General features: G+C 35.9%; 1 protein-coding gene and 1 long non-coding RNA gene across 2 annotated transcripts; both read left to right on the top strand.

The window, feature by feature from the left end:
- Nucleotides 1–4,911: 4,911 nt before the first annotated feature.
- LOC118800647 lies at nt 4,912–5,513 on the top strand. The gene is made up of 3 exons (XR_005006269.1): nt 4,912–4,962; nt 5,123–5,296; nt 5,468–5,513. It is a non-coding gene; the product is annotated as an uncharacterized LOC118800647 (long non-coding RNA).
- Nucleotides 5,514–5,516: 3 nt separating this feature from the next.
- Nucleotides 5,517–15,277, top strand: LOC118800645 (ribonuclease inhibitor-like). The gene is made up of 6 exons (XM_036560903.1): nt 5,517–5,591; nt 8,111–8,284; nt 11,416–11,592; nt 11,987–12,157; nt 12,382–12,546; nt 14,664–15,277. The coding sequence occupies exons 1-6, from the start codon at nt 5,545–5,547 to the stop codon at nt 14,938–14,940; spliced, it is 1,011 nt and encodes a 336-aa protein (XP_036416796.1). The 5' UTR covers nt 5,517–5,544; the 3' UTR covers nt 14,941–15,277.
- The last annotated feature ends 10,251 nt before the right edge of the window (nt 15,278–25,528 follow it).

Below are 25,528 nucleotides of genomic sequence, written 5' to 3'. Positions count from 1 at the left end.
TGAAAAAATAATGTATTTTCATTTTTACATATGGTGACCATTGACTCTCTCTCTCTTTCTTTCTCTCTCTCTCTCTCTCTCTCTCTCTCTTTCTCACACACACACACACACACACACACAGTTCATACACACAGAATTTACAAAGATATTTCATACATAAAGTTCCATAAATATACATGGGTGTGTGTAAAAGCATAAAGCATTTTATAAATATTTAATTATGTACATTTTGATATATTTCACTGATGGTGTCCCTTCACTGTACTGACCCTCTCTCTCTGCACTCATCTACAGATCGGCTAGCCAGAGTAGCATTTTGGCCCTCTCCTAATAATATTTTTTCAGTTTCTGTAGTTCAGGGAGTCCACTGAATTCAGGGATTTCATTTCTGAATTTACTGAAGTATTTATCTCTATGTTTTTCTTTTTTTTTTGACAATAAAGAGAAATTGTTTTTCTGTCTTATCCTCTCTTGACTTTCCCCTGAGGTTTTTCTGTGCCTGCCTTGCTCTATCGCCAGGCTATGGTCTTCCAGCCTGTATTTAGTCTGAAAGTGGCTCTGCTGAGTATCTCTGACAGAGAATAATTACTTTCTCTCTTACTTTGTATCTCCATCTCTCTCTCTTGCTCTCTTTTTCTACAGGCTTTATAAAACAGGCAGTTTGACAGAGAGAGACTGTGCTGATCTGTTTTCTGCTCTCATTGTAAACCCCTCACATCTGAGACAACTGGATCTGAATGGAAATAAACTAGATAAATCAGGAGTGCAGAAGCTTTGCAACCTATTGAAGCAACCTCACTGCAAACTGGAGAAACTGATGTAAGTAATACTTCATGAAGGGATTAATTACATGTGTTTAGGAGCAGCAACTCTATAAATATAAATCAGCTAAAGGTGTTCTGGGACTGACAGCAGTTTAGAGGGAGAGTACATTCATATTTACAGTAATTTATTTTTCATGAGCTCTGTAAGTATAGAATTATTATTGAAGAGGTATGTAATGAATGAGTTGTTAAGACTGTTAAATCTCAATTTTCTTTTTATAATAACTTTAATGACTTTATTTACAGAGTACTTTTCATATAGGTGGCAGCTCAAGGTGCTATACAGACAGATAATAAAGTTAAACAGTAATAGAAGTTACATTTGAGTTTGATTTTATTCTGGTAGAGTTACTGTTTGGTAACAACAATATAAAAGAATAAAATAGAAAAAAACAAATAAAATTGAATGAAGCAATCAGAGATCAGATTTAAAAAATATACATGAATGACACAGAATTTAATTAAACTCTAAGTTGAAGTGATGTTTTCATGTGTGTATTAAAAGTGAGAGCTATGCTTGACTGTAACAGGTGAACTGAGTTCCACAGTTTAGAAGCAGAATAACAGAAAAAGCCTCCCTGTGTTTTCTGTATTTTATGAAAAGTGTTTGCAAAAGGTCAGTATCTACAGATCTAAGATTATAAACATACAGATATTCAGGAACTTTAATGTCATTTAGAGCTTTAGCAACTAACAGCAGAACTTTTAAATCCATCTTAGGAACACTGCATGCAGCAGACTTTCATTTTTTTCCTGGAAGGACTGCATTTTGCCTTTTCAATGAGGGCTCCAGTGCAATCATGACCCTTTCAGAAGCTTTGTAATCCAGACTTGAAATGCTTTTTTCTTTTTGGAGACTTGTATGACAAAGTCGAACTCGGAATTTTGAAGATACCTAGTACTTTCTAAAACCGCAAATTTTAGAAGCTAAATCTCTCTGAGACACACTAGCAGGAAAGTTAGAGTTAAATAGTTTGATCTACATTGAAAAAAGTACTTAAATATTGTCTTTATATTTATTAATTACACTAGAGAGTTATGACTTTCTGCACATTTTCATAGTATTATTGTAGATGGTGATCTGCTCTTTGTAATAGTTGTAATAGTTTTTGATCACTTATGAATAAATTGACTTTAATAGAAACAGGAAAGAATAAAAAAACTTAAAGCATTTATAAAAAAAAACATAAGAGGCAGTCTGATTTCTTCATTCTACTTCCAGATTTAGCAACTGTAACATTGAAGGGGAAGGATATGCTACTCTGGCTTCAGCTCTGAAATCAAACTGCTCATCACGCCTGATAGAACTGGATCTCAGAGGGAATGATCCTGGAGATACAGGAGTGAAGGAGCTTACTGATCTACTGCAAGGTCCAAAATGTAAACTGAAAAAACTGAGGTGAACTATTTTTATAGTATAACAGCCAGCAGAGCAGTTTTGATATACTAGATTCAATATGTTTTCTTAAAAAAACATTACCATCAATTAAAGCCATCATGCCTATGTATTTTGTTTCCTTGCAGGCTGTTGAAATGTGGTTCTGCAATGGAAATCTGTGATACTCTGAGTAACGTTTTAGGAATAAATCCCTTACTGCAAAGAGAGCTGGATCTGAGTGGGAAAATACAAGGAGATTCAGAAATAAAGAAACTCTCTGGTCTAGTAAAAGATTTACACTGCAGAACGCAGACACTGAAGTAAGTTCATTTCTTTGTAGGTGTTGGTATTATTTTATTTGAGTCAAATCTATTTTTGTGTTATATGATGCAATATCTGAAAAATACTATGCAATTTTATGTACAATTTTATTACTGTAACTTTTTTATAGAATAATTCATAGTTTAATCTAATTAGTTTAATCTGTAAAGAAAGTCAGTCAACATTTATTTAATATAATAAAAAAATACTAATGCATGGAAATGATTTTATTATCCTCATAAAGGTCAAATAAATGATTAAAATATGCATTTTGTTCTTTCTACAGGCTGAATAAGTGCAGCATTACAGAGCGTGGCTGTGCTGCTCTATCATCAGCTCTTTGCTTAAATCCTTCACACCTGATAGAGCTGGATCTGAGTGAGAATAAACTAGGAAACTCTGGAGTGAAGCAGATTTCACATCTACTAAAGGAATCAAACTCCAAACTTGAAAAACTAAAGTTAGTAATTTTAAGAAACCAAACAGTGGTTAAGAAAAGTTTTAATTTAGTTTTTATTAATATTTTCCTCTTTCTCCAGTCTTTCATTCTGCAATATAACAGAGGAAGGATATGCTGATCTGGCTTCAGCTCTGAAATCTAACCCCTCATCACACCTGATAGAGCTAGATCTCAGAGGGAACAATCCTGGAGATACAGGAGTGGATAAGCTTACTGGTCTGCTTGAGGATCCAAATTGTAAACTGAAGTCACTGAGGTAGCAATGTGCAATGTGTTTACCACTTATGCTTGGAATATTTATTTGATTGTTAAAAACTTGCTTTGAGGAGGTGTCTAGTTAATAGTTTGTCAAGTATGTCAAAAACATTAAAATAACAAATAATAAAATTATTACAATTTGGAGCTTTTAAATTTATTTTTCTAATAAACCAGAGGTCACTAATAGGCGGCCCAAACACTATCCTGTGCGGAACTGGACCTGTAACTATGGAGCATTAATTTTGATGGGGTGGTCCTATTTTAATCGGCGTATCATTTCTAGTCATTACAGTACAGATTCAGCGGCCCACGAAACTGAAAGACCAATTGCATGCGTTATAAATATCACGTATATCAATCAGATCTGTGCAATAGGATGAGCACTAAGACTCAAGTGAGTGATGCACACATAGGGGAGTGACGAGGCGAGACAGGCAGTTGGAGAAGAAAGTGAGTCAGAGGGAAGTTATTTCACATGGCGCGCTCTAAATTGAGACAACTGACAATAAATGTTGTTGAAATATCACTGAATTATACTTTATTTGATTTGACATTCAGTTGTTGACTGGATAAGATGTTGATATACCTACTAGGCTACTTCAGTTCACAGTATATGGCACTGAGTCATAATGCAAGTTGGACATTATGATGTTCCGGACCTTTGCTTGAGGAAATTTTCTTTAACTGGACCTTACTGAATTTTAATTTACCTCTGTCATAGACTGTAGTTCCTTACTTACAGAGCTCTGCTGTGCCATCTTTGTCCATCTTTCAGTGCTTTGGACATTTTGTTTTTAAATTTCCATCCCTTATTCAACCTTCAACATCTAAAAGATTTAACATTTTATAAACTGTGCTTGTATTTGCCTATACTGTTTAAAATGAATAGGTAAAGATTCTTAGTATTTATCACTTTAATCTTTAGGAGTTTAGAACCATAACTTTTAGAACCATATAAAGACATGACAGTGAGACACATATAGACAGCACTGCATGCAATGACTAGTGTCAACAGTGAAAACAAGTATTTAGGAGAGATTTAAATGATAAAATAAAAAATGAATAAGAGAGAAGTCATTTTGAATAGACTGAGTAAAAAGTCTTTCAGTAATAAAGGATACTGCTCTCAATGAACAACCACCTTAGAGCTCAGTCTAAACCTCAGAACCTAGAAAAGGCCTAAATTTGCTGACTGTACAATTAGAGGTGAGGCATATGAACGGAGCAGCTCAGCCAGCTACATAATATGTAGCCATTGAAGGCTCTTAAGATGTGTGTGTGTGTGTGTGTGTGTGTGTGTATATATATATATATATATATATATATATATATAGATATAGATAGATAGATAGATAGATAGATAGATAAATAGATAGAAATGTGTTGGCTTAGATTCTTTAATCATCACTGCTAATGAAGCTGGTGTAGCAAGTATGAAAGATAATGAGAAATGTTCACATTAACACAATAAAGTGTTTAAAGGGGGAGTGAAAAAGGGTAATGGCTAGGCAGTTCTACTTTTTAGTAATATTAGTGTTTTTATTTGCTTGTGTTTTACCATATCCACAGACTGTTGAACAGTTCTACTGCAGAGGAAGTCTGTGATTCTCTGGCTAAAGTTCTAGGAAAGAACCCCTTACTGCAGACAGAGCTGGATCTAAGTGGGAAAATACAATCTCTGATCTACTGGAGGATTCACACTGCAGAACACAGATACTGAAGTGTGTAGTTCAGTACATTTTGATTTTTTGTTAATGTTTCCAAATATATACAAGTATTGTATTTATTACAAGTATACATTGGTATTTTGTCACTTGCATGATGTTACTATCTTGTACACTAGTGCAAACTTTTTTCTCCACAATTCTTCTCTGTCTGCAGGCTGAATAAGAGCAGTATTACAGAAGAAGGCTGTGCTGCTCTGTCATCAGCTGTTTGTTCAAATCCTTCACACCTGATAGAGCTGGATCTGAGTGAGAACAAACTCGGAAACTCTGGAGTGAAGCAGATCTGTTCTCTACTGAACAATCAGAACCTTAAACTACAGACACTGGGGTGAATTCTAGTTTTTTCATGTTAAGAAAATAAAATCATGAACACGTTTGTGAAGATGTGATTTATACAAAATGCAAATAGAAAATTATATTTAGGAACACTGTCTATCTAAAAGCAGAACAAGGTTGAATAATGCTGTTTTAATAAAGCCATCAAATGTCCTTTCTTCAGTCTTTCATTCTGCAGTATATCAAGTGAAGGCTATGCTGCTCTGGAATCTCAGAGGGAACGATCCTGGAGATACAGAAATGGAGGAGCTTATTAACTTATTTGTGAAGTTGAAGAGAAAACTGAGGTAAGAAATATAAACGCAAAGATTGATGTATGCTACAATTACAATGGAATTACCATGGAAGCTAAATGTATATAAAAATGTAATATGTAAAAGGACAGTGTATTTCTACTTGATTCTATTTGAATTCAAATTCTATTTGAATTTAAATTTCCCACTTATATGTAGTTCCTCAAAACGGTAACTTTACAGGAAAACTTTTTTACTTTTAATGTAAGTTAATGTATAGGTTGATTTTATTCCAAGCAATTTTATAATATTTCTATTGATCCATTCATCATACAAAGAATGCCTGCTGTAGTCAGTAATAAAATAATAATTGGAGAAAAATGGCTTTGATATGACAGTGATGTGATTTTGACATTGTAATGAGACATTTGGAACTGCGATATCAGAGAAAGCACCACACTACTAAAATTCAAATGTAAAAAAAAAAGAAAAACAGCATTTCACTTTGCAATTACATTTAGTACAGTGCTTAGTCTGTTACGGCATGGTTTAGAAATTGCCAATTGCGTTTTCATTTTCATAGCTGACCTGTCAGTCAGCCCATCACAACGCAAAGAGTACAAAGGCTTTATCTAAAACATGGCAGCTGTAGAGTTTATAACTGTTCTGATATTAGTAGAAGAGGGGAAGCAGAGCAATATATCTACTCATGATGATCACTATAAGTATGATTTACTAAAATCTCAAACAGAGGATATTATTTTGCATGTAATATTAGAATTTTCATTTTTAGTCCAAGTTGAATATATGAGTGGGAAATTGTGAATACATTGTAATTTTACATACTATATTTTCATTTACTACTGGTATTCTTTCATGCTATACAGAAAAACATTTTATGAATAAAGAACTGCCCTACATTCAAGAAGCTAGACTAGACATTTAATTCTTGTTCCAGGGGGTTCATTAATAATTAATGAATTCACTATGAAAAAAAAGTTAAGGAAAAATTTTAAACTAGAATTCACCTCTGACATTAAACTGACCAATAATCTACCAAAAGTAATGCAAAAACTCTTCTTAAGTAAGGAACACATGGTTTATACTGAATGTTAAAGTCCAAAGAACTAAACAGGTAGATAAATAAAGAAAGAAAGATAAATACAGAAATGAAGAAAGAATGTAAATGCTAACCCGCAGACAAGGTCAGTTATAAAAGACAACTGATGACAAAAAGTAGTTTTCATGGTACAGAGTCTTCAGGGTCTTGCTTTGATACAACATAATTTATCATAATTGCCTAAACTGCTAAATTAAATACATTAAAGTTCAATTAAATTGATTTATTATGGTTGGTTTAACTTCTGTTGATTGGTTGGTTCAACTACTTTTGCTATGTTCATTGAAAAAGTGGTTGCTGTAGTGCCCAGTTCATTGTGAAGCCCACTCAGCAATAGAGAACATGCCAAAAATAATGAGGATAGCCAATTATTTGAAAGACAACACAGAGACAGTGAGTGAGTAAAACATGGGGACCGACACCAACAATGCAGGGATTGTGCGGAAATTCTTACTGATAATTAATGTATTAGAAACTATCGTTAATACTAATAATAATTCTAATAAGTGGGTTTAAGTTTAAATGTAAAACGTTCACAAACTTTAATAATAAAGCAATCGATAAAAAGACAAGAGCATCTAAAAAACAGGCTTTCTTTTTTTCACTCAGTTTATGTACCAGTTAAATAATATATGAAGCGAAGAGCCAGTAGAATTTTGTCTCCTTTGCCAGTTTCTCCAGTTACTAATAGCAACAGACTATACTAAATTTCAATATGTTGATTAAACTCAAAGATTCCACTTAACAGACTTTATTCTGTTAAAACTTTATGATGAATGTATTTCAAAACAATTTAAAAATGATGAACATATTGAGGATTTGTTTTTCAACATGTACAAGAGCCAGTTCTACATTTGATAGACCATTTGAGGGTGTTCTATGAGCAGAGTAAAAATGCTTTTAATGTATATGGTCTTAAGATAGTTTGCGATTAGGAAAGATTTAGAAGCAAAAAAAAATTGTGTATAAACATTATTATCCTGTGCGCTTCATTAAAGAAGAGTGCAGTAATGTACAGTGGCTACTATTCAGTTTGTTTGCTGTAAGATAAGTAGCAGTAGATAGTAAACACTCGTTTAGGGTCTTTGTTTTCAGTTGTACAGTGCTGACATTTTTACAACAGTGTTCCGCTAGAAAGTCTGGAGGGTTTATTAGCTTAGCATGACTACTCATTGCCTACTCTGACAGTCAAGGCCATTTGACTGACATGCAAAATGCCATAGAATGTTCCAGTAACAGCCCTTGATAAAGGAGGGCAGGAAATTATAACTGATACATTCTGTCTTTACACACCGATGACATTACATCCCTATTAGGAGTAGAAGACTCCTGTTTTTTCCTCAATATACAGTTATTAATGTAGCTTTACTGCTCCTCCCTCCACAGACTGCTGAACAGAGATGTCCCTCATTATACAGTTATTAATGTAGCTGTACTGCTCTTCCCTTTACAGGCTGCTGAACAGTGATGATGCAGAGGAGGCCTACAACTGTCTTAATGCATTTCTACATGAAGACGCCTTACTGCAGAAAGCTTTAGATCTGAGCAAGAAACAAGCAACAGATATTGAGGTGAATCAGCTGTGTGCTCTGCTGAAGGAGCCACACTACAGACTGGAGAAACTTACGTAAGCAGTTTTTTTCTATATCCATGTAGACTGTTTTTCTCCCTGCAGACTGGCTTTAAGACTGACTGAATTACATTATCCATGGTAGGTTTTGAAAGTGTATCCTTTTTAATCTACATAGAAGTCTACCTGGTATTTCATTAGCAGACTGAATAACAGCCCATGATCTGTGCATTGTTTGTCATGTAGTGTTCAGATGGTTATTGTTAAGTTACGTTGAAAAAAACCTTTCTTTTTTAAAACATATTATTATTCTATGCTCAAAAGTTAAATACTTTCTTCTCTAACAGCTTCTGAGAGAGAATTACTAAACTTTGTGTGATTGTGCAGAATAGCGTGCTTGTGCTAGACCAGTTGGACGTACCGTTTCCATACAGAGTTTGCTCAGTCAGTTCTTCCCATATATGAACAGAATGGCAGAATGTTTAGAAAATTAAAATCTAACTGCCAATCTGTCACAATGAACACTTCTCACGCTGACCCTCACCAACATTATAGACAGTATTCGATTGACGCCACAATTGTCGTCACTTGTCACTGGACAGCACAAGCCCAGCACTCCATTGTTATCTTATGTTATTAGCTTATGTTATTAGCTTCATGGCTGTAGTGAAAAAAGCAACAACAAATAAAAAGATGTAAGGTTTATAGCATCCCTGGCTGTTCAACCTCATGAGGGGAAGGAGACTAATGAGCTGAGCAAGCTAAGGAGAAATCTTCAATAGAGAGAATAAACAGGAGAACCTTTCAGCATCTCCCTATAACGTTACCAAAGTCTGCTCTAATCAGTCTGTCACAGCTAGACAGTTAGGAGGAGTAGTAGTTCTGGAGTTTTGATCATTTTTCAGTGTTGTGAATTGTTCACAATTGACGGCTGACATTGACTAACGATTGACTTATGTGGTTTAACTATTTATATCTAGATACTTTCTGCTTTAGCTGGACAATAAATGTAGTTAATGTCAGAATGTCATCAGGGCTCACATAACTTGCTAATGTCAAAATTACATTGTTTATCCCCATCAAACACAGATATACAGGTATTGCTCACTGCAATCACAGTGGCCTTAGAAAATGGAAATAGAATATCACTGATCCTTCTACAAACCAAATAATTATAGAATTCTGGTGATTTGTATGCTTTCAGCTCCTGTAGTGCGTATGCTGATACAGTATTCATGTTTGGATTATGCCTGAAAAAGTTGTACAACAACACATAATTGGCACTTAAAGATAACTTATTGGTTTGGTATGGATCAGCACCTCTGATCAAATTTGCTTTTTCTTGATATCTTGATTTGGAAGCCATAGCTGGCATTGACTGCTCATACACATTATGCTGACTGAATTTTAACAGTATGGCTGGTGGGCGCTTTTTCTGGGATTTGCATATACTATCTATATATCAATTTACATACTTGCTAGCAACCACCTGGAACACAGTGGGAACCACTTAGCAACCCCCTAGCAGAGAATTCATGGTAACCTCATAACAACACTCTAGCAATCACCTCCAATACCATAATATCACCATAGCAACCTCCAAAGTTTCAATGGCAGCTGCCTAGCAACCACCAGGAATAACATTTCAAACAGCCTAGCAACCCATTAGCAACCACCTAGCAACATCCTAGGAACCACCTGAAACACTTTCGCAACCACCTAGTAACACCTTAAGAATTACCTTGGACCCATTAGCAACTGTTTAGCAACACCTTAGCAACTATAAATACCACCTAACAACTGCAAAGCAATGCTCTAACAACCAGCTGGAATATCATAGCAACCAAACAGCAACACACTACCACTACATGAAAAACCATAGCAACCACCTGAAATTACTATATGAACCCAGTTATCAACAACAATTAACAGCAATTCAATCTACAACTGCTTTAAATTTTCAAGTGTTTTAGTTGGCACTGTAAGTCAACTTGAATTTTCTCTTGTAGTTAAATAATGCATTCAGATTAAAAACACTTTCATTCACCTTCAGATGGATTTCCAGTGATTGTTTTGGTTGTAGTATTTTTTTAATGTGGTATGGATGACTGTGTTATATTAGTCAGGATTTTGTAAGCTCTAATTTTAAATGATGTAGATCTTGTTCCTTTTGTCTCTGTAAGGTTCGCAGAGCTCAGTGTCAGTTAGTCAATTTTATGTGCAGAAAATTTATATTCATTTGTAGCCTCACAGGAGTCTGTAACAGAAACATCTTGTTTAACAAACACCCCACACAGATTAGTCTGTTCCTAAAAGAGACATAGTTACAGCTACAGAAGCACTTTATGCTGTGAACAATGAACATTATTCTACTAGATTTTATTGTAGATGTGCTCAAGAGTACGTGACTGATGTGCCCTTGAGCAAGGCACCTAACCCCAACTGCTCCCTGGGCACTGTGAATAGGGCTGCTCACTGCCCCCCTAGTGTACATTCACTAGTGTGTATGTGGTGTTTCACTGCACGGATGGGTTAACGTGGAGGTGAAATTTCCCCATTGTGGGAGTAATAAGGGTCACTTAATCTTAAATCTTGATCTTGTTACTGGGTATCTACCCAGAATGCTACTGGTTAAGGGTACAGCTAAAGCTGCTTTCACTCACAGTAGCTTGCTTTTCATTGAGGACTGCCAGGATTTTCCTGGCTTTTGGTTGCTGGTCCAGGCAAAAAAATAATTCTGTACACAAAATGTCCAGGAACCCAAGCATTTTCAAATCTTAATACATCTTGTATGCAAAGTTTGGATTACCTGATTACTGATTAAAAGTTTCTGCATTAAAGAATGTTTAATCATATGTGCAGCTGCTACATGTCCATGTGTAAACACAATTAAAATGTAAAGTTCATGAAAGAGCTGGAATACTTCATGCTTTATTTTATTTTTGTGTAGTTGTTTTAGTCTGCATGCCAGACCTCTAATTATTTTCTTGTTCTGGTATTTAAAAATATTTACATACAAACTGGCCTTGGACTGATTCACCACTGGCAAAAAGAAACTACTTATGGGGCACTGGCCAAAAATACAACTACAGTTTATACAGATACATGAAGCAAAAGTAAAAATAATACAGTTTGAGAGTCATTTTTTAAATATAGCTACTCCTGACTTTCTTTGTCTTCCTCTGCAGGCTGTATAGATCAGGCACTATTACAGAGAGAGACTGTGCTGATCTGGTTTCTGCTCTAATTGTAAACCCCTCACACCTGAGAGAGCTGGATCTCAACAAGAATACATTAGATAAATCAGGAGTGCACGAGCTCTGCAATCTACTGATGAATCCTCTCTGTAAACTGGAGAAACTGAAGTGAGTAATATCGTCTACATTAAAGGGTTAATAACATGCAAATATTTTAGCATAATAGTTCATTGTTATTCTCAATAACTTAACAGATTCAATATGTACGTAAGTGTATCAATGTAGATGTGTCATCTGTTTATATGTATTAAAAATGATTGATTTTAATATTTTTAACAGGACTAAACTATAAAAATATAATTTCTGAATAGCTGTTATTGGGTAGACTACTCTTTATTGCCTCTTGTTTTAATATTTCATTTTTAATATTTAGTGACTACAGAAGTAATGTTCTGATAGATGTGTTTATTATTTATTGCAGTTTATACAACACAATTTTTATTTTTATTTCTTCACTGTGTCCAGTAGCGAAACTTCTCTCTGTTCTCCCCACTCTTTACAGACTTGTTAAGACTATTACAGAGGAATTTTCTTTTAGTCTCAGCTCAGCTCTTTGTCAAAATCCATCATATATCAGAGAGCTGGATCTGAGTGAGAATAAATTGGGAGATGCAGGAATAAAGGAGCTCTGTGTTCTACTGGAGAATCAGGACTGTAAAATACAGAAACTACTGTAAGTAACTTAACTCTCATCTAATGGAATACAGAACAGAGACTTATATTGACTGCACGTTCACAAATTCAGACTTTCATTTCTCGCAAATGAGAGACCTTTGTTGCATGATAATAATACGCATGATTTTCATTATTATAATAATGTAATGCTGCATAATGAGATCAATCATATTGTATAGTTTTTGTAGTGTTCTGATATAAAGAATCTATCTCTGTCTACAGGCTTAAAAAATGCAGTATAGAAAAGGAGGGCTGTGCTGCTCTGACTTCAGCTTTTACCTTAAACCCTTCACACCTGAGAGAGCTGGATCTGCGTGAGAATCGTAAACTGGGAGATTCAGCGAAAAAGCTTGCTGAGATGCTGCAGAAATCAGAATGCAAACTGCTGTAAGTACATTTAGCACAGAGGAATGGGAAAAGACCTGGTCACTTTAAATTATATGCTAATTACAGACAAATAGCTTAATAGCATGCTGAAAGCATGGGAGAAATCTAACCTTTAATTGAAATAACTTTCCTCTAAGAAAACAAAAACTCTATTGGCCCTATACATTGTTATAGACAAAATGTAACAGAAGCATGGTCCCATTTGTATTTCATGTCACAACCTGAGTACCTGAATGTTCAGGAACTCTTTAGCAGTCATGAATGACTTCCTGTTTCAGTGGGCTATAAATGTGCCAAATTCAAATTCCCTTCATTCATCAAAATGGGGAAAATTAGAGAACATACAAATGAAAATGAGACAAAACTGTGTTAAAAAAAATAAAGAGTGGCTATAAAAATAGCTACACATCTGAAAATGGGCCTCAATCAATCAACCTTTATTTAAACTAAGAGTACATTATGGATGTACATTTACAATGTAGGCAAACATTCTACAAAAAACAAGGGAAAAGAGTAAAAAAAGAAAGTAGAATATAGCAAAGAAAATAAATTAAGACCAAACATTATTAGTAAAGCAGTAAATAACACAAGTAAAGAAAATATGAAATGCTAAAACAAATAAGATTAATAATTCAAAACAATCTATCAATCAATCAAAGCTTTTGATGTCATTTACCACAAGATTCTAATCCAGCATCTTGAATGCTGAGTCGGCCTCTCAGGCACAGTTTTAGAATGGTTTAAATCATATTTAGGTAAAAAGGCACATCATGGTTTTAATGGAAATTCATTCATCAAAAAGATTTGGCATTTCATGTGGAGTCTCTCAAGATTCAGTTTTAGAGCCTTTGCTTTTCTCTTTTACATGCTACCTCTAAGTGAGGTCATTAAGGATCATTTTTATAGCTATGCTGATGACACAGTTATATATTTCCATTCCTTCTGATAATCAAAACTCACCAGCTGTGTGTCAGATATTTCTCAGTGGATGTCACAAAATTTTGAGCTGCCACTGGCATGAAAAGCCTGCTGCACTGCCTGAGAGGACCCATCAGGAATATCACTGATGTATATATTGATTAAGACTGGACCACTTTTAGGGCAATAGCTAAAGCTGAAAACAACTGAAGCAATAGTGAACCTGTCTGGATGAGAATGCATGTTTATTTTACCCCCACACACAATGAGGAGGATGGCTAAGAGAGACAAATTTTTCTCCAAGGGGCTTGTTTGGAGGATTGCAGAAGATGATAGAATTTAGTTTTCAAAACTACAGTTAGATGCCACCTCCAAAACTATTTGGAAGTCATACCCAAAAAAAAGGCCTTACTTTCATCTAAATCATAAACATAAGCACCTGGAGTTAGCTAGATGCACCTGGAACTTGAACTTTGATTGGAACATGATTCTGTGGTCAGATGAAACAAAAATAGAGTTTTTTTGGCAACAAACACTAAGGGTGAGTGTAAAAAGAAATATGGTTATACAGAAAAGAACCTGATCCCTGTTTGTAGAATATAAACAGATTTTAAATGAAGGTCTGGCTATCTCTGCCAAAAAGCTATAACTGGGCCATTGTTGGATCTTCCAGTAGGACAATGATCCAAAACATCCAGACCCAAAGAAAAATGAGTCAATTAGTGCAGCATAAAGGACCTGACATAGTCATCCCCACCCCCTGACCTAATAACAGGGTTGCTAATAATTGTGATGCATGATTTTGTTAAAAGATTTTATCTTCTGAAGAGGGTATTTGTTTTGTTAGATTACACTTACTGCTGTGAAAGGTTTGATCTTTGTCATATTTCTGCTGTGAGACTGAGCTAATTAACCACAAAGACATTTTTCATTACATTTTAAACCATTTGTACTAAAGATTGGCAATAATTATGGAGCTGACTGTACATAACTATGACAACTTGTGTGACCATGCTATATGAAATTGAGCAGATAGTATATATTTATAATAGCTGAAATATTAATTTGGAGGTAGACTACTGTTACCTGATAATCTATTATTCTTCACTAAATACTGATTGTGCCTCAGTGACACTCATAACTAAGCTGATGGTTACTGAGTAATATAAGCAATAAATCTGCTAATTTTGTGCTTACAGTGTGGACACATCTAAAATGGAACGCGTCACTTCATTCCTGAATCCTAATAAATGGACATGGGTAAAGTCAGAAAAAGAATCAGGAAAAGCAGAAAGCGCAGAGGATCAGGATGAAATGGATCAAGGTGACCAGAGATCAGACCAGAATGCAGAGGATCAGGATGAAATGGATCAAGGTGACCAGAGATCGGATCGGAGTGCAGAGGGTCTGGATGGCAAATCACAAGAGAAAGAAAACAAAAAGAAAAAGAAAAAGAAAAAGAAAAAACGGAAATGAGTTTTTATTGCAGTCTCACAGTTTACTAATCAGTTTATAAAGGGACTGGTGTTCTTAATGCTGCTTTTTAGATTTTTAGCAGTTTGGCTGAGGTGAACATCACATCTCTTTGCAAATCACATCAACTTTATTGCAAATATTCATAGTTTTCAGGATGAGTTTGGAATATGAAATTAGAGGCCCCTGTATAAAAGGTCATAACTTTAGACATGGTCAGTGTGAACAAGGCTATGTCTTAAAGAGCTCCTTAGTTCAGTAGTTTGGGTTCTGCACAGGGAATCAGACATTTACTAGGGTGTACCATTGTCAAAATCATTCCAGTGCGCTTCAAACATTCATTCCCTGAAAATTCCCACTATGCACCGTAAAAAAACAGTGAGCATTCACCATTCACTATGCCACCTCACTTAGCGACACGTCTCCACCTTGACTTTTCGACTCATTTATCCCTCCACCTAAAAAAAATTAAAAGTTAATAATGTTTCGCAGATTAAAAAAACAAAAACACCAAAAATAAAGATTTAGTTGACATTTGTCATATCACTGTTTTCTACAAACCAAAATGTTCATAGCAACCTGTTAGCTGCTTAGCTTACAACTTGCATCTATTTCTGATTTAATATTACTGCTGTTGATGCATGGAAGAATGTCCATTTTTGTCATTTTCCCTTTTTTGCATAATTTCAAAACTCCAGCTACTCTTATCATTGGATTACTTCCCCAAGAATTACTTTAGGGAAAAAAAAACATGTTACTTTAACTTCCATTGCAAGTTAACATTGCTTTTTTTCTTCTACTGTAAAGTTACTGTTTTCAAGATATGAATTTTTTTTCTGACAGCAACACTATATGCCTTGATGTTGATGTTTGCCACTAAATAGCTAACAAAAAAATCTATGACAGCTGACCTGCTAACAGGCTAATATCTAACGGGCTACTTAGGCTCCTTCAGAAATATTCAGTTACATGCTTTATGTTCAAATCTTTAATCTGAAACAGTCACAGGAAATGTTACTGAAATGTTAACTGAAGGATTGTTAAGTCATCAGTTGACCACATCTGCCATGAAACGCTTGGGTAATCCACAGCTAGTTTGCACTGCCTTAACACTGCAGCATAAGTTAGTATTTTGCCAGCGGTGTTAACTGAGTGAAGAAAGGCTTTACTACATCAAACATTGCTGTGTGTTACTGACAAATGGCCATATCTGTGACTCAGTGTAAGCAAAATGAAATAACTGCAATATTTCATCCTGAAAATGACAGTATGGCTTATCACAGCACAGAGGACAAGCTGCTCAGTCAATGTTGTCAGTACAGCTTCAGCGCATTCATCATTTTCTCCGCATCTGTGACACACGTAATTGAGTCTTAAGTGACCCAACATTCCTGCTAGTCTGCAACAAGTCTGCAGGTACGAGCATTAAAAACACCTGACCTGTAGAGCGATTATGGTCTTGTCAGCACTGTAGTACAGTGGAGAATAGGAATGTCAGATAGGATATGGTCAGCAGTACATGAAAATAAAATTAAAATGCAGCATTTACACACACACAAAGTAGCAGTTATACATTTAAGTTATACCATGTCTTAACACCAGGTTTTTATTATGTAAATGTTTTATTTTAAAAGTTATGAAAAAGTATGTATTTGCCATTCCCCTGGAAAGTGAGTATGGTTTATGTTTAAATCTTATCTAAGGTAAACAACTGGACATTAAGGACCATATTGTACCTTGAAGGTACATTTACATTGTTAGTACCTTAATGAACAAAAACGCACCTGCACCGCACCTTTATTTCTAACAGCATGCAGTGATTACTAGGAAACCTTCCTGGTACACATTCTGCCTGAATCTTCTTTGCAGAACTCTCTGTGACATTAAAAATCTGGGTCCGAAGTTTGACTGAATTGTAAATATGCTGTCAGAGATTATCTGGCTTTTGAGCTTCTGTAAAGCTCCACACTGACTACAGGTCCATCCTGGCATCATGCCCTGACCACCCAAACCTAATTGATATTTATGTTCTATTTTAAGACTTACATATATAGAATATAGACTGTTGTATGTGACTGTACTTTGACTGCCTGTGAATACATTGTTTTACAGAAACAGCCCAAAATCCCTCTATTACATGTCCTAATTGTTTATTTAAATAAATGTCATTTTTGTAATATTTTGGACTGTCTTACTCATTATTGTAAGCCAAATAACACGTAGATGGTTTTGCTTGAAAAAGCAAACTTGATTACTGTAATGCTCTTCTTACTGGACTTCCTAAGAAAACTATACATCCTATAAAGCTCGTACAAAATGCGGCAGCGTGGATCCTAACAAAAACAAACCAGAGAGATCAGATCACTCCTATTTTAAAAGAACTGCACTGGCTGCCTGTATCGTTCAGGATAGATTTTAAAGTTCTGCTACTAGGTTTTAAGGCTCTAAATAACCAAACACCCATTAAAATCACAGAGTGTCTGTCTGTTTATGTTCCAGCACAAGATCTTAGATCTGCAGATAGTGGCCTTCTGAAAATACCTTCCTAAAATACAGAAAACATGGAGAGACTTGTTCAGTTGTTATGCTTCTAAACTGTGCAACTCAATTAAACTTTTTATTAGACAGTCAAGCTCAGTGCTCACTTTTAGAAAGCATCTAAAAATGTATCTATTCATCTTAGCATTTAATTAAAACTCTACATCTCATGGTGTTTATCTTATAATTTCATCTGTGTCATTTTCTTCTGATTCTAAATTAATACTTATAATTTCTTGTTTTACTGTTAAGCTTTATCACCTGTGTGTAAAGCACTTTAAGCTGCCACTGGCATGAAAAGCTATATGAATATGACTTATCATGTTAAATAAAACTGTTAGGCAAAGTAGCAATTAAAATAAATAAATAAATCAACTGAGTTGGGTAAGAAAGAAAAACACAAAATACAAAATGGTACTGAAGCAACAATAGTATGATAAATAGTAAAATGATAAAATTATATCAAATGAGAAATAAAGAAAATAATAATAGCAATAACAACTGAAACATCTTTCATTCAAAAATAAACCGGCTTTACAAGATGTTCACTGAGACATTTGAAAATGGATAAAATGTGAATGTTGGCCAGTTAACTTACAAACAAGATTCTGAAATGTTAGATGCCAAGGAAGTCTTTTTCACAAGATCTTCCAGCAAACTGTAATGAAAAAGTACAAAAACAGCATGTTTATGAGTGCATTTATATATTTTTCTGACTGATTTATCAACTGTCAGCAGCAGTTCTGCAGTTTAATCTGAGTTTTCCCTTCACTTGATGAAGGAAGGAAAACTTAGAGGTGTTTGTGATTGCCTGAGAGGCATGTCCATATTTGGCAACTCATGCAGGCGTTGTAACTACCAAACAAAGCTGTTTATAAGAAGCTAAAGAAAAATATCATACGCTTGTTAAAACGACCACTATTGCAAACAAAACACTCTATTACACTATCAGAAAAAAGGTACTAAATTGTCACAGGGGTGGAACCCTCAAGGGTACATCTTAGCACCTTTAGTTACGGAAAAGTGACCCACATCACACAGTCTTAAACTCTTTTTGGAAATCATGGATGCCGCATCCTCCAGGCTAAAGAGGAGAAGCACCATCCAGGTTGTTATCAACTTACATTTCAAAAGCCTGCATCTGTGATGGTATGAGGGTGCATTAATGTACATGGCATAGGTGACTTGCACAACTGTGAAGGCACCATTAATGCCTTATATACAGGTTTTGGAGCAACATATGTTGCGATCCAGACACTTTTCACGGAAGGCCTTCTGCACATATTATAACTGCATTGGCTCTGTAACAAAAGAGTCCTGGTGCTAAACTGCCCTGCCTGAAGTCCAGACCTGTCATCCATTAAAAACATTTGGTGCAATATGAAACAAAAACTATGAAAAGGGAGATCCCGAACTGTTAAGCTGAAATCTGGTATCAAGCAAGAATGGGAAAACATTTAACTTTCAAAACTACAGCAATTGATGCAGTTCACAAACGCTTACAGAGTGTTGTTAAAAAAAGAGGTGATGAAACTCAGTGGTAAACATGCCCCCATCTGAACTTTTTTTAAGTGTTTCAGTGGCAAATTTAAAATGGGCACACAGTTCTTGATAGCGTTGACTCAGGACACTGTGGAGGAATGCATCCAGCCTTGTTTCAGTGGTTGGTAGGAGAGAAATATCTAATTTCTAGCTTCAACAGACAAGAAGTCACCAAACGGCTGAATGATCACATCACCTACAACAAACAACAAAAAGGAGCAACAGAAAAAAATGGCATTTAGGTGCATGTTGTTTCAATGCATGAATCACACTTCACTTACATTTAGAAGCACAATTTGTAAAACTAATTCAAACTTTGTATCAAAACTGCTCTACTTTCTCCTACCAGCAGAGACAACGCCTAACAGCTGCTGGCCTGCAAAAACTTCTGAACCAGTTTCTTTGTATTACTCTGGCACCTGTCTGGGTCAGACATCATCATGCTGGGATCCAAACAGCCCACCTGCCTCACTGTGGGATACTTTAAGGGGTCCTTTCCTGCAGTTTCTGAATAATGGTTGACGTCACTTTGTCTTTCCTGTACTCCAGGACTGTGAGTTTTCCTATCTTTTTCTGACTCTGTAGCTCCTGATATGATGGGTCACAAATAATGTAAATGGCCTATTATAACAAATGATCCATAATTCCATTTTATTGATAAAACACTACCTTGAGGACTGATTCTGCACCCATGCCTATGTTTACTTCCTTTGGATGGAGAAAGTTCTTCTTATCAGTGACATCCAGTCTGACCAACTGTAGTGGGAGGAAAGTACAATACTGCACAACAGTCAAAACAAATAAAATAGCTGTATCAAATACTAGAGTATTATTACCTTGATTAACTCAGCCAAGTCTTTGGTGAGGAATGGAATCATGTGCTCATCTGTTTGATATGTAGTCAAGAGTGGACTAAAGATCCTGATGATAGACACGTAGAAATGCAGCTTTGCCAGGATGAGAGGATCTTTTTGAGCTTCTAAGGTGTCAAAAGATGCAGTTCCTGGATTTGGTAGATTCTTTGCATTTATTGCATCAGTGTATTTTGGTCAGAGATGGCCACATGTCCATGGCTCACTACTGGAAGGTTTTCGAGCCAACAGTGGCCACAGAAGGGCAGCGGAAATTTTGTGGATTTGGTCAGAGCAGTGAAGTCCTTCCTCCTTGCTGACGCATTGTGGAAGAGAGTATTCGTGGCCCTTAAAACCCTCTCTATGTGCCACATGGAGAAGCCACTTTGCAGGCATTGTGTAGGGTCCACAGCTTTCCACCACAGCCAGCTGAATCCCCCCATACTACTCACGCTGCTCTTATTATAGAAATTGCAAAAAGGCAGTTTTTTTACCACACGTAAATATATGAGCAATCTAAGAATCAGGAAACACTGCTCTGAAAATTTCTCCTACTCCTTCAAAAGCTTTATAGGACAGGTGGTTTGTTACCATGTGCAGACACCAGAGCTCCTCTTCTTCAAGAGTAGTCATGCAACCGAACATTGTTGTTGCCTGTGCTGCTGTCGCTAATGCTGGTATCTGAAATGGAGTAGAGCTCTTTGGAACTGAAGTCTAAGACACAGAACAGTGCTGGTAAATGCTGGTAAATGGTGTTTGCTGGTGAGTTTTTGCAACCGCTTTGTGCTTCTCACTCTCCATGTGCGATTCCACAGCTTTTATTCCCATTGTGCCAAGCTTGAAGACCTTCTTGCAAAGAGTGCAATGCGCTTCGTACAGATTGCTTTGAACTAGGTTTAACCACGGTGCAAAATTGGGGTAATACAACCAGTTTTTGTTAAATTTACACTTCCCCATGTCTACAGTACCATCTCTGCTAGCTAAAACAAAGTAATGAACATACCTGCAATTAGCGCCCCTTGGAGCCATAAATAATGGCATTGGTTCTGCTTAGGTCAATCTGTCATTAAAACAGTAATGTGCATATGAAATCTGGAAATTGCGGAATGCAATGCACGATAATAAAAACAAAACAGTATTTATTGTCTGAGCAATTTTTAATACCTTTGGGAGATGGATTTACGACAAATTAAGGCCTTTTTTAGTAAAACAAATTTAGGTCCACCAAACTGCACCTTGTTGGTCAGTGCGTTGTCAGTTGATTGTGGCACTGTTTCAAAGACCTTGGACTATGTTTACTATATTTCAGACACTTAGGTACTCCCAAGACATTTTGGTACTCTTTTCTCCTTAACTCAGTTTCATGCAATAAATGTTAATATGGTAGTAAAATAGTCCACAAATAATAATAAGCCTTATGATGTAGTAGTAACAATACTGTAAGCATAACTATAGATATATAAATAGGAAAAATATGGTTTTTAAGTGTTCTTTTGTTGCCTTTACAGAGGCCCTTAGGAGAAACCCCACTTAAGAACTCTGCACCAATTCTTTGACCTTTTAGCAGGGTACTTCATCGCAAGTTCAGCACACCGTACTGGAGTCTTGATCAACATGACCATAAAGGAGGTAGAGGAGGCAGAAATAGAAGGCAAAAATGTGGTCATTCAAGTAAGTGTTTTTTTATTTTATTTTAACAATAACAAGTTCAGTTTAGCAGCTTTCACAAACCCAAGGACACTTCACAAATACATCAGAAAGTAAAGGAATACATTATCAACAAGAAATAAAATAACACAGAACACACACACACACACAAATCCACAGTTCCCACAGCTAGCAGGGGAAATTACAATGACCACAGTATAGAGTCACTTAGCTAGCCCAGAAAATCCTTAGCCATGCAGTCAGCCCAAGCAGCCAAATAGCTGCGATGTAGCAGCATCAAGCACCTGGTCCAGGCAGCCACAATACAGCATCACTTCAGCCTCTTGGCCATGTCTGGATCCCTCTCGGCCGCTATCTCAGTCAGCAGGGAAACATCAAAACATAAACATTACAAAACAAAACAAATGAAAAATCAATGTAACATGGCAGACATATTGTGTCAGTGTACTTATAGCAGAGCCAGCGCAACCGTTTTAATCGTGTATTTCACTCTTTATCAAAACAGAGTTCAGTGCATTATGATAAATGCTTACAATGACTTGTTGTTCTCTAAGGTGGAGAAGCATAAGAACGCAGGAACATATGGACATGCTCAGCTGGCCATGACCACCAATGAATACTCATGGTTCACCAAGTTCCTGCAGATCAGAAAACTCCTAGATGGGGGAGACAATGCATGAAAGTACTCAGTTATTTCCAAACTGAGTGGACCAGAATGGGGTTTGGAGGTAAAGTTACATTCAGACATTTCTGGACCACGATGGTTCAGCATGTGAGTGTAACAACAAATCTTTCAATATATCGTCACTGTCCGATGAAAAACATGTATCTCCACTTTTAGTGTTTTTTACTTTTTTCCATGTGTGGAATGTAGGTGTGCTTTTCTGTTTATCCATAGCAGTTGATATCAAAATGACCAACGAAAAGCTGAAAAATCACACCGTCTATTTAACTAGTATCTCCATTGGCTGCTAGACCTGTCCATCAAAACTGCGTATCTCCTCCCCCCAAGCCCCCCAGTACTGCTTGAGAAAGTGGCGAAACTTGCTTGCTCCATCCCAGTCATTCACACGTTCAAGATAAGAATGAAACTTTTGCTTCTTTTTAAATAACCACTTTAGTTTCTAAAATACACATCTATTTGTTGCAATCGTGTGTGAGCTCGTTTCATATGGCCAGTTCTTGTTACAGATTTACTTTCAGATGAACTTACGAGCTTGCACAGTGTCCAGCCAGCTAACTTTAGCTGGCAAGCTAGTAATCAAACAAACTTCAGCTAGCTAGCTAACTAGTTAACGTTGATGTAATCAACTAATGAATTTATTGTGATATTTTTTTCTTCTGTTTCTATTGAAGATGCACATTGTCCCAGAAATATCTCTGACGAAGAACGTGCTGCTGATGATGTGTAAGATCAGATGGTACGTAATGAGTCTGAAAAAGAAGGTATGTGTCTGAAAAACACACAGACACAGACAGCTAAACACTGGACATGTAGTGTGAGAACTGAGAAATTTTTTTTTAAAGAGAGTAATAAAATGGAGAAAGGTGCAGCTGAGGAGACTTCAGGTGGAGAGGCTCGCATAGGAAGGCTGGAAGGTCAACGTACAGAAAAGGAGAAGAATGATGGGTCTATCGTATCTTGGAAGAAGGCAAAAGGAGGAAGTGATAAAGTAAAAAAAAAAATAGATAAAGTAATGGCACACATGCTAACCTTTCCCCCCTTCCTGTTCCTCCTTCTATCCCTCTACTTCTCAGGTACAATGTGGATGGTACCATGGAATAGAAGATTTGCCATTCAGATGGCTGGACACCTTATCTCTCCCCCACTCTCAGGAATAGGAACAATGACACCACAGTGCTGCCACTGTATACATCCAGCCATACCAAAGGACTTTCATAGTTTATATGATGCACTTAAACATGAGTGATGCCCATCACTTGTCCAACATACAGGCTGGTTAAGGGTTTGCTTTCTCTCACTTGTCAGCACATCAGAAAGTCACATTAGAATTGATTCACGTTTAAACTTCTATTGTGTTTTTAACATGATTTTTATTTGTGCCTAGTGATTTTTCACACATCTCACATATTTCTATGTAATGTCCACATGGAAATAGTTATTTATCAAAGAAAGATGTAAAGTTTGATTATTAGTTAACACAGTTGATGCAGGTCATTCTCTCGCATGGTTGTAAACATGATTTACATTTGTGATGTTTGTAGTTTTTTTTTAACATATTTGTATGTGATATTTATATGAACAGTGTTTTCATGGTCTGTAATTTTAAGACGACTGAATTTTCCTTGCACAGTGAACAATAATAAGTAAAGATATTGTCTGGTTAATAACTTGTTAATGGTTGATTGTTTTAGATATTTGTAGGTTTTCGAATGGTAATTTAGAGCAGGATTTCCCTGTCCTGTTTCTGGAGAAGCACAACACAGTAAACATTTTTCTAAATAGATCTACAAAATCACTGTATTGTTATCTTGCTTTCTTGATGCAGAAAAATGGGTCAATGTACAGTTTAACTGGAGTATTTCACAAAGCAGGATTTTTGAATTAACCAGGTAATTTGGCCCAATGTTAAGAATTATTGTTCAATAGGAATGTCCGTCAACTCTTTCACAACGGAACAGACTTGATTTTCAGCTTAAGTTATCTAGGTAAACTGAACATTCCTGCTTTGTGAAATACTCCTCAGTGCATTGTTGCAGTTTATTCCCTAATAACACAGTTGATACCAAAGGGTGGGAGCACAGGACAAGAAGAGAGCTGCAGCTTGCCTCTTTAAAAGGCTAAAAGGTATTGTGTATTAATATTTACAGTCACAGGGAAACAGATTTTTTAGAAAAATTATTATCATAGTTGACAAATTTTGTTTTATCTAAATAACAATGCGTGCTAAAGCTCACGTCATAAAGAGTTGACTGGTCGCACATTTACACACGTCAAATGTTAGTCCAGCGTGGCCATCATAACAATAAAGATTACAGAATAAAGATGTGGTGATTTTGATCAAAAAACAGTTATACTAGACTGCTTTTGTTAAAACATGGATTTATACCAGCAGAATCTTAGGAGAATAAACAACTGGCTGTGCAGGCTGTAGGATGTGGCTCATTGGAATGTACTAAAAAAAAAAAAGGTTTGTCCCTGTTTGCCTTCTACAACACATGCAAGTCCATTTTATATATGAAATTGTAGGAATTACATCATAATGATAATTTTTCATTTCAGAGCAGAATTGTGTCTAAATTGCATTATCTGTGGTTTCTTTTTGCTGTTACTGACAGGTAAAAATATTTTTTTTTCCTGTTCCTGAAAAGTTGGGTTTTTGGAGATGTGAGATGTGTTTTCCATTGGACAGCCTATTCGTACAACATTTTTCTTCAATTTTCAATTTGAAAAAGTGCAATTTACTCATTTTCTTTACAAGCAAACATTTTCTAACAAGCAAAGTAGCACACAAATGTCTAAGAATCTTTTACATCTTTTACATCTTTTACACAGGAAGAGGGGAAAAAACACGTAAAATTGTGAACATTAAAGATGAAGTAAACAGTACACAGGATAGTGCATCTTGGTACAAATCAAGAAGTAAAAATACCAAATTCAGTGGTGAACATAGAAATAGCAAAATCTAAATCAGTTCTCTTTAGATCGGGGATGTCCAGTCTCATCCACTGACTGAGGAACATTTTCTTTTAGTAGAACGTTGTGGAAACTCTGGCAGATCAAAAGGTAATTGCTGACTTGTATCTGTCCTCTCATGGTGCTGTTTAGATGATACATTCATTCCGAACCACTACAGATGAACAAGTGTTATTAGAATACTGTCGTTACGTAAAGTGACACCGATCACCCACACCAGCCTGTCTGTTAAACAAATTACTGTATCTATAAGTCTTACATCACTTACATCTAACAAGTTCTCTCTCTCACGTTTTTAAAGAAGACTTCAGACGCTGGGTTCAGTTTTTATTAC

This window comes from Colossoma macropomum, unplaced genomic scaffold, assembly GCF_904425465.1.
Source record: "Colossoma macropomum unplaced genomic scaffold, Colossoma_macropomum, whole genome shotgun sequence".
Classification (NCBI taxonomy): Eukaryota; Metazoa; Chordata; class Actinopteri; order Characiformes; family Serrasalmidae; genus Colossoma; species Colossoma macropomum.
This window is presented reverse-complemented; position numbering and strand designations above follow the sequence as displayed.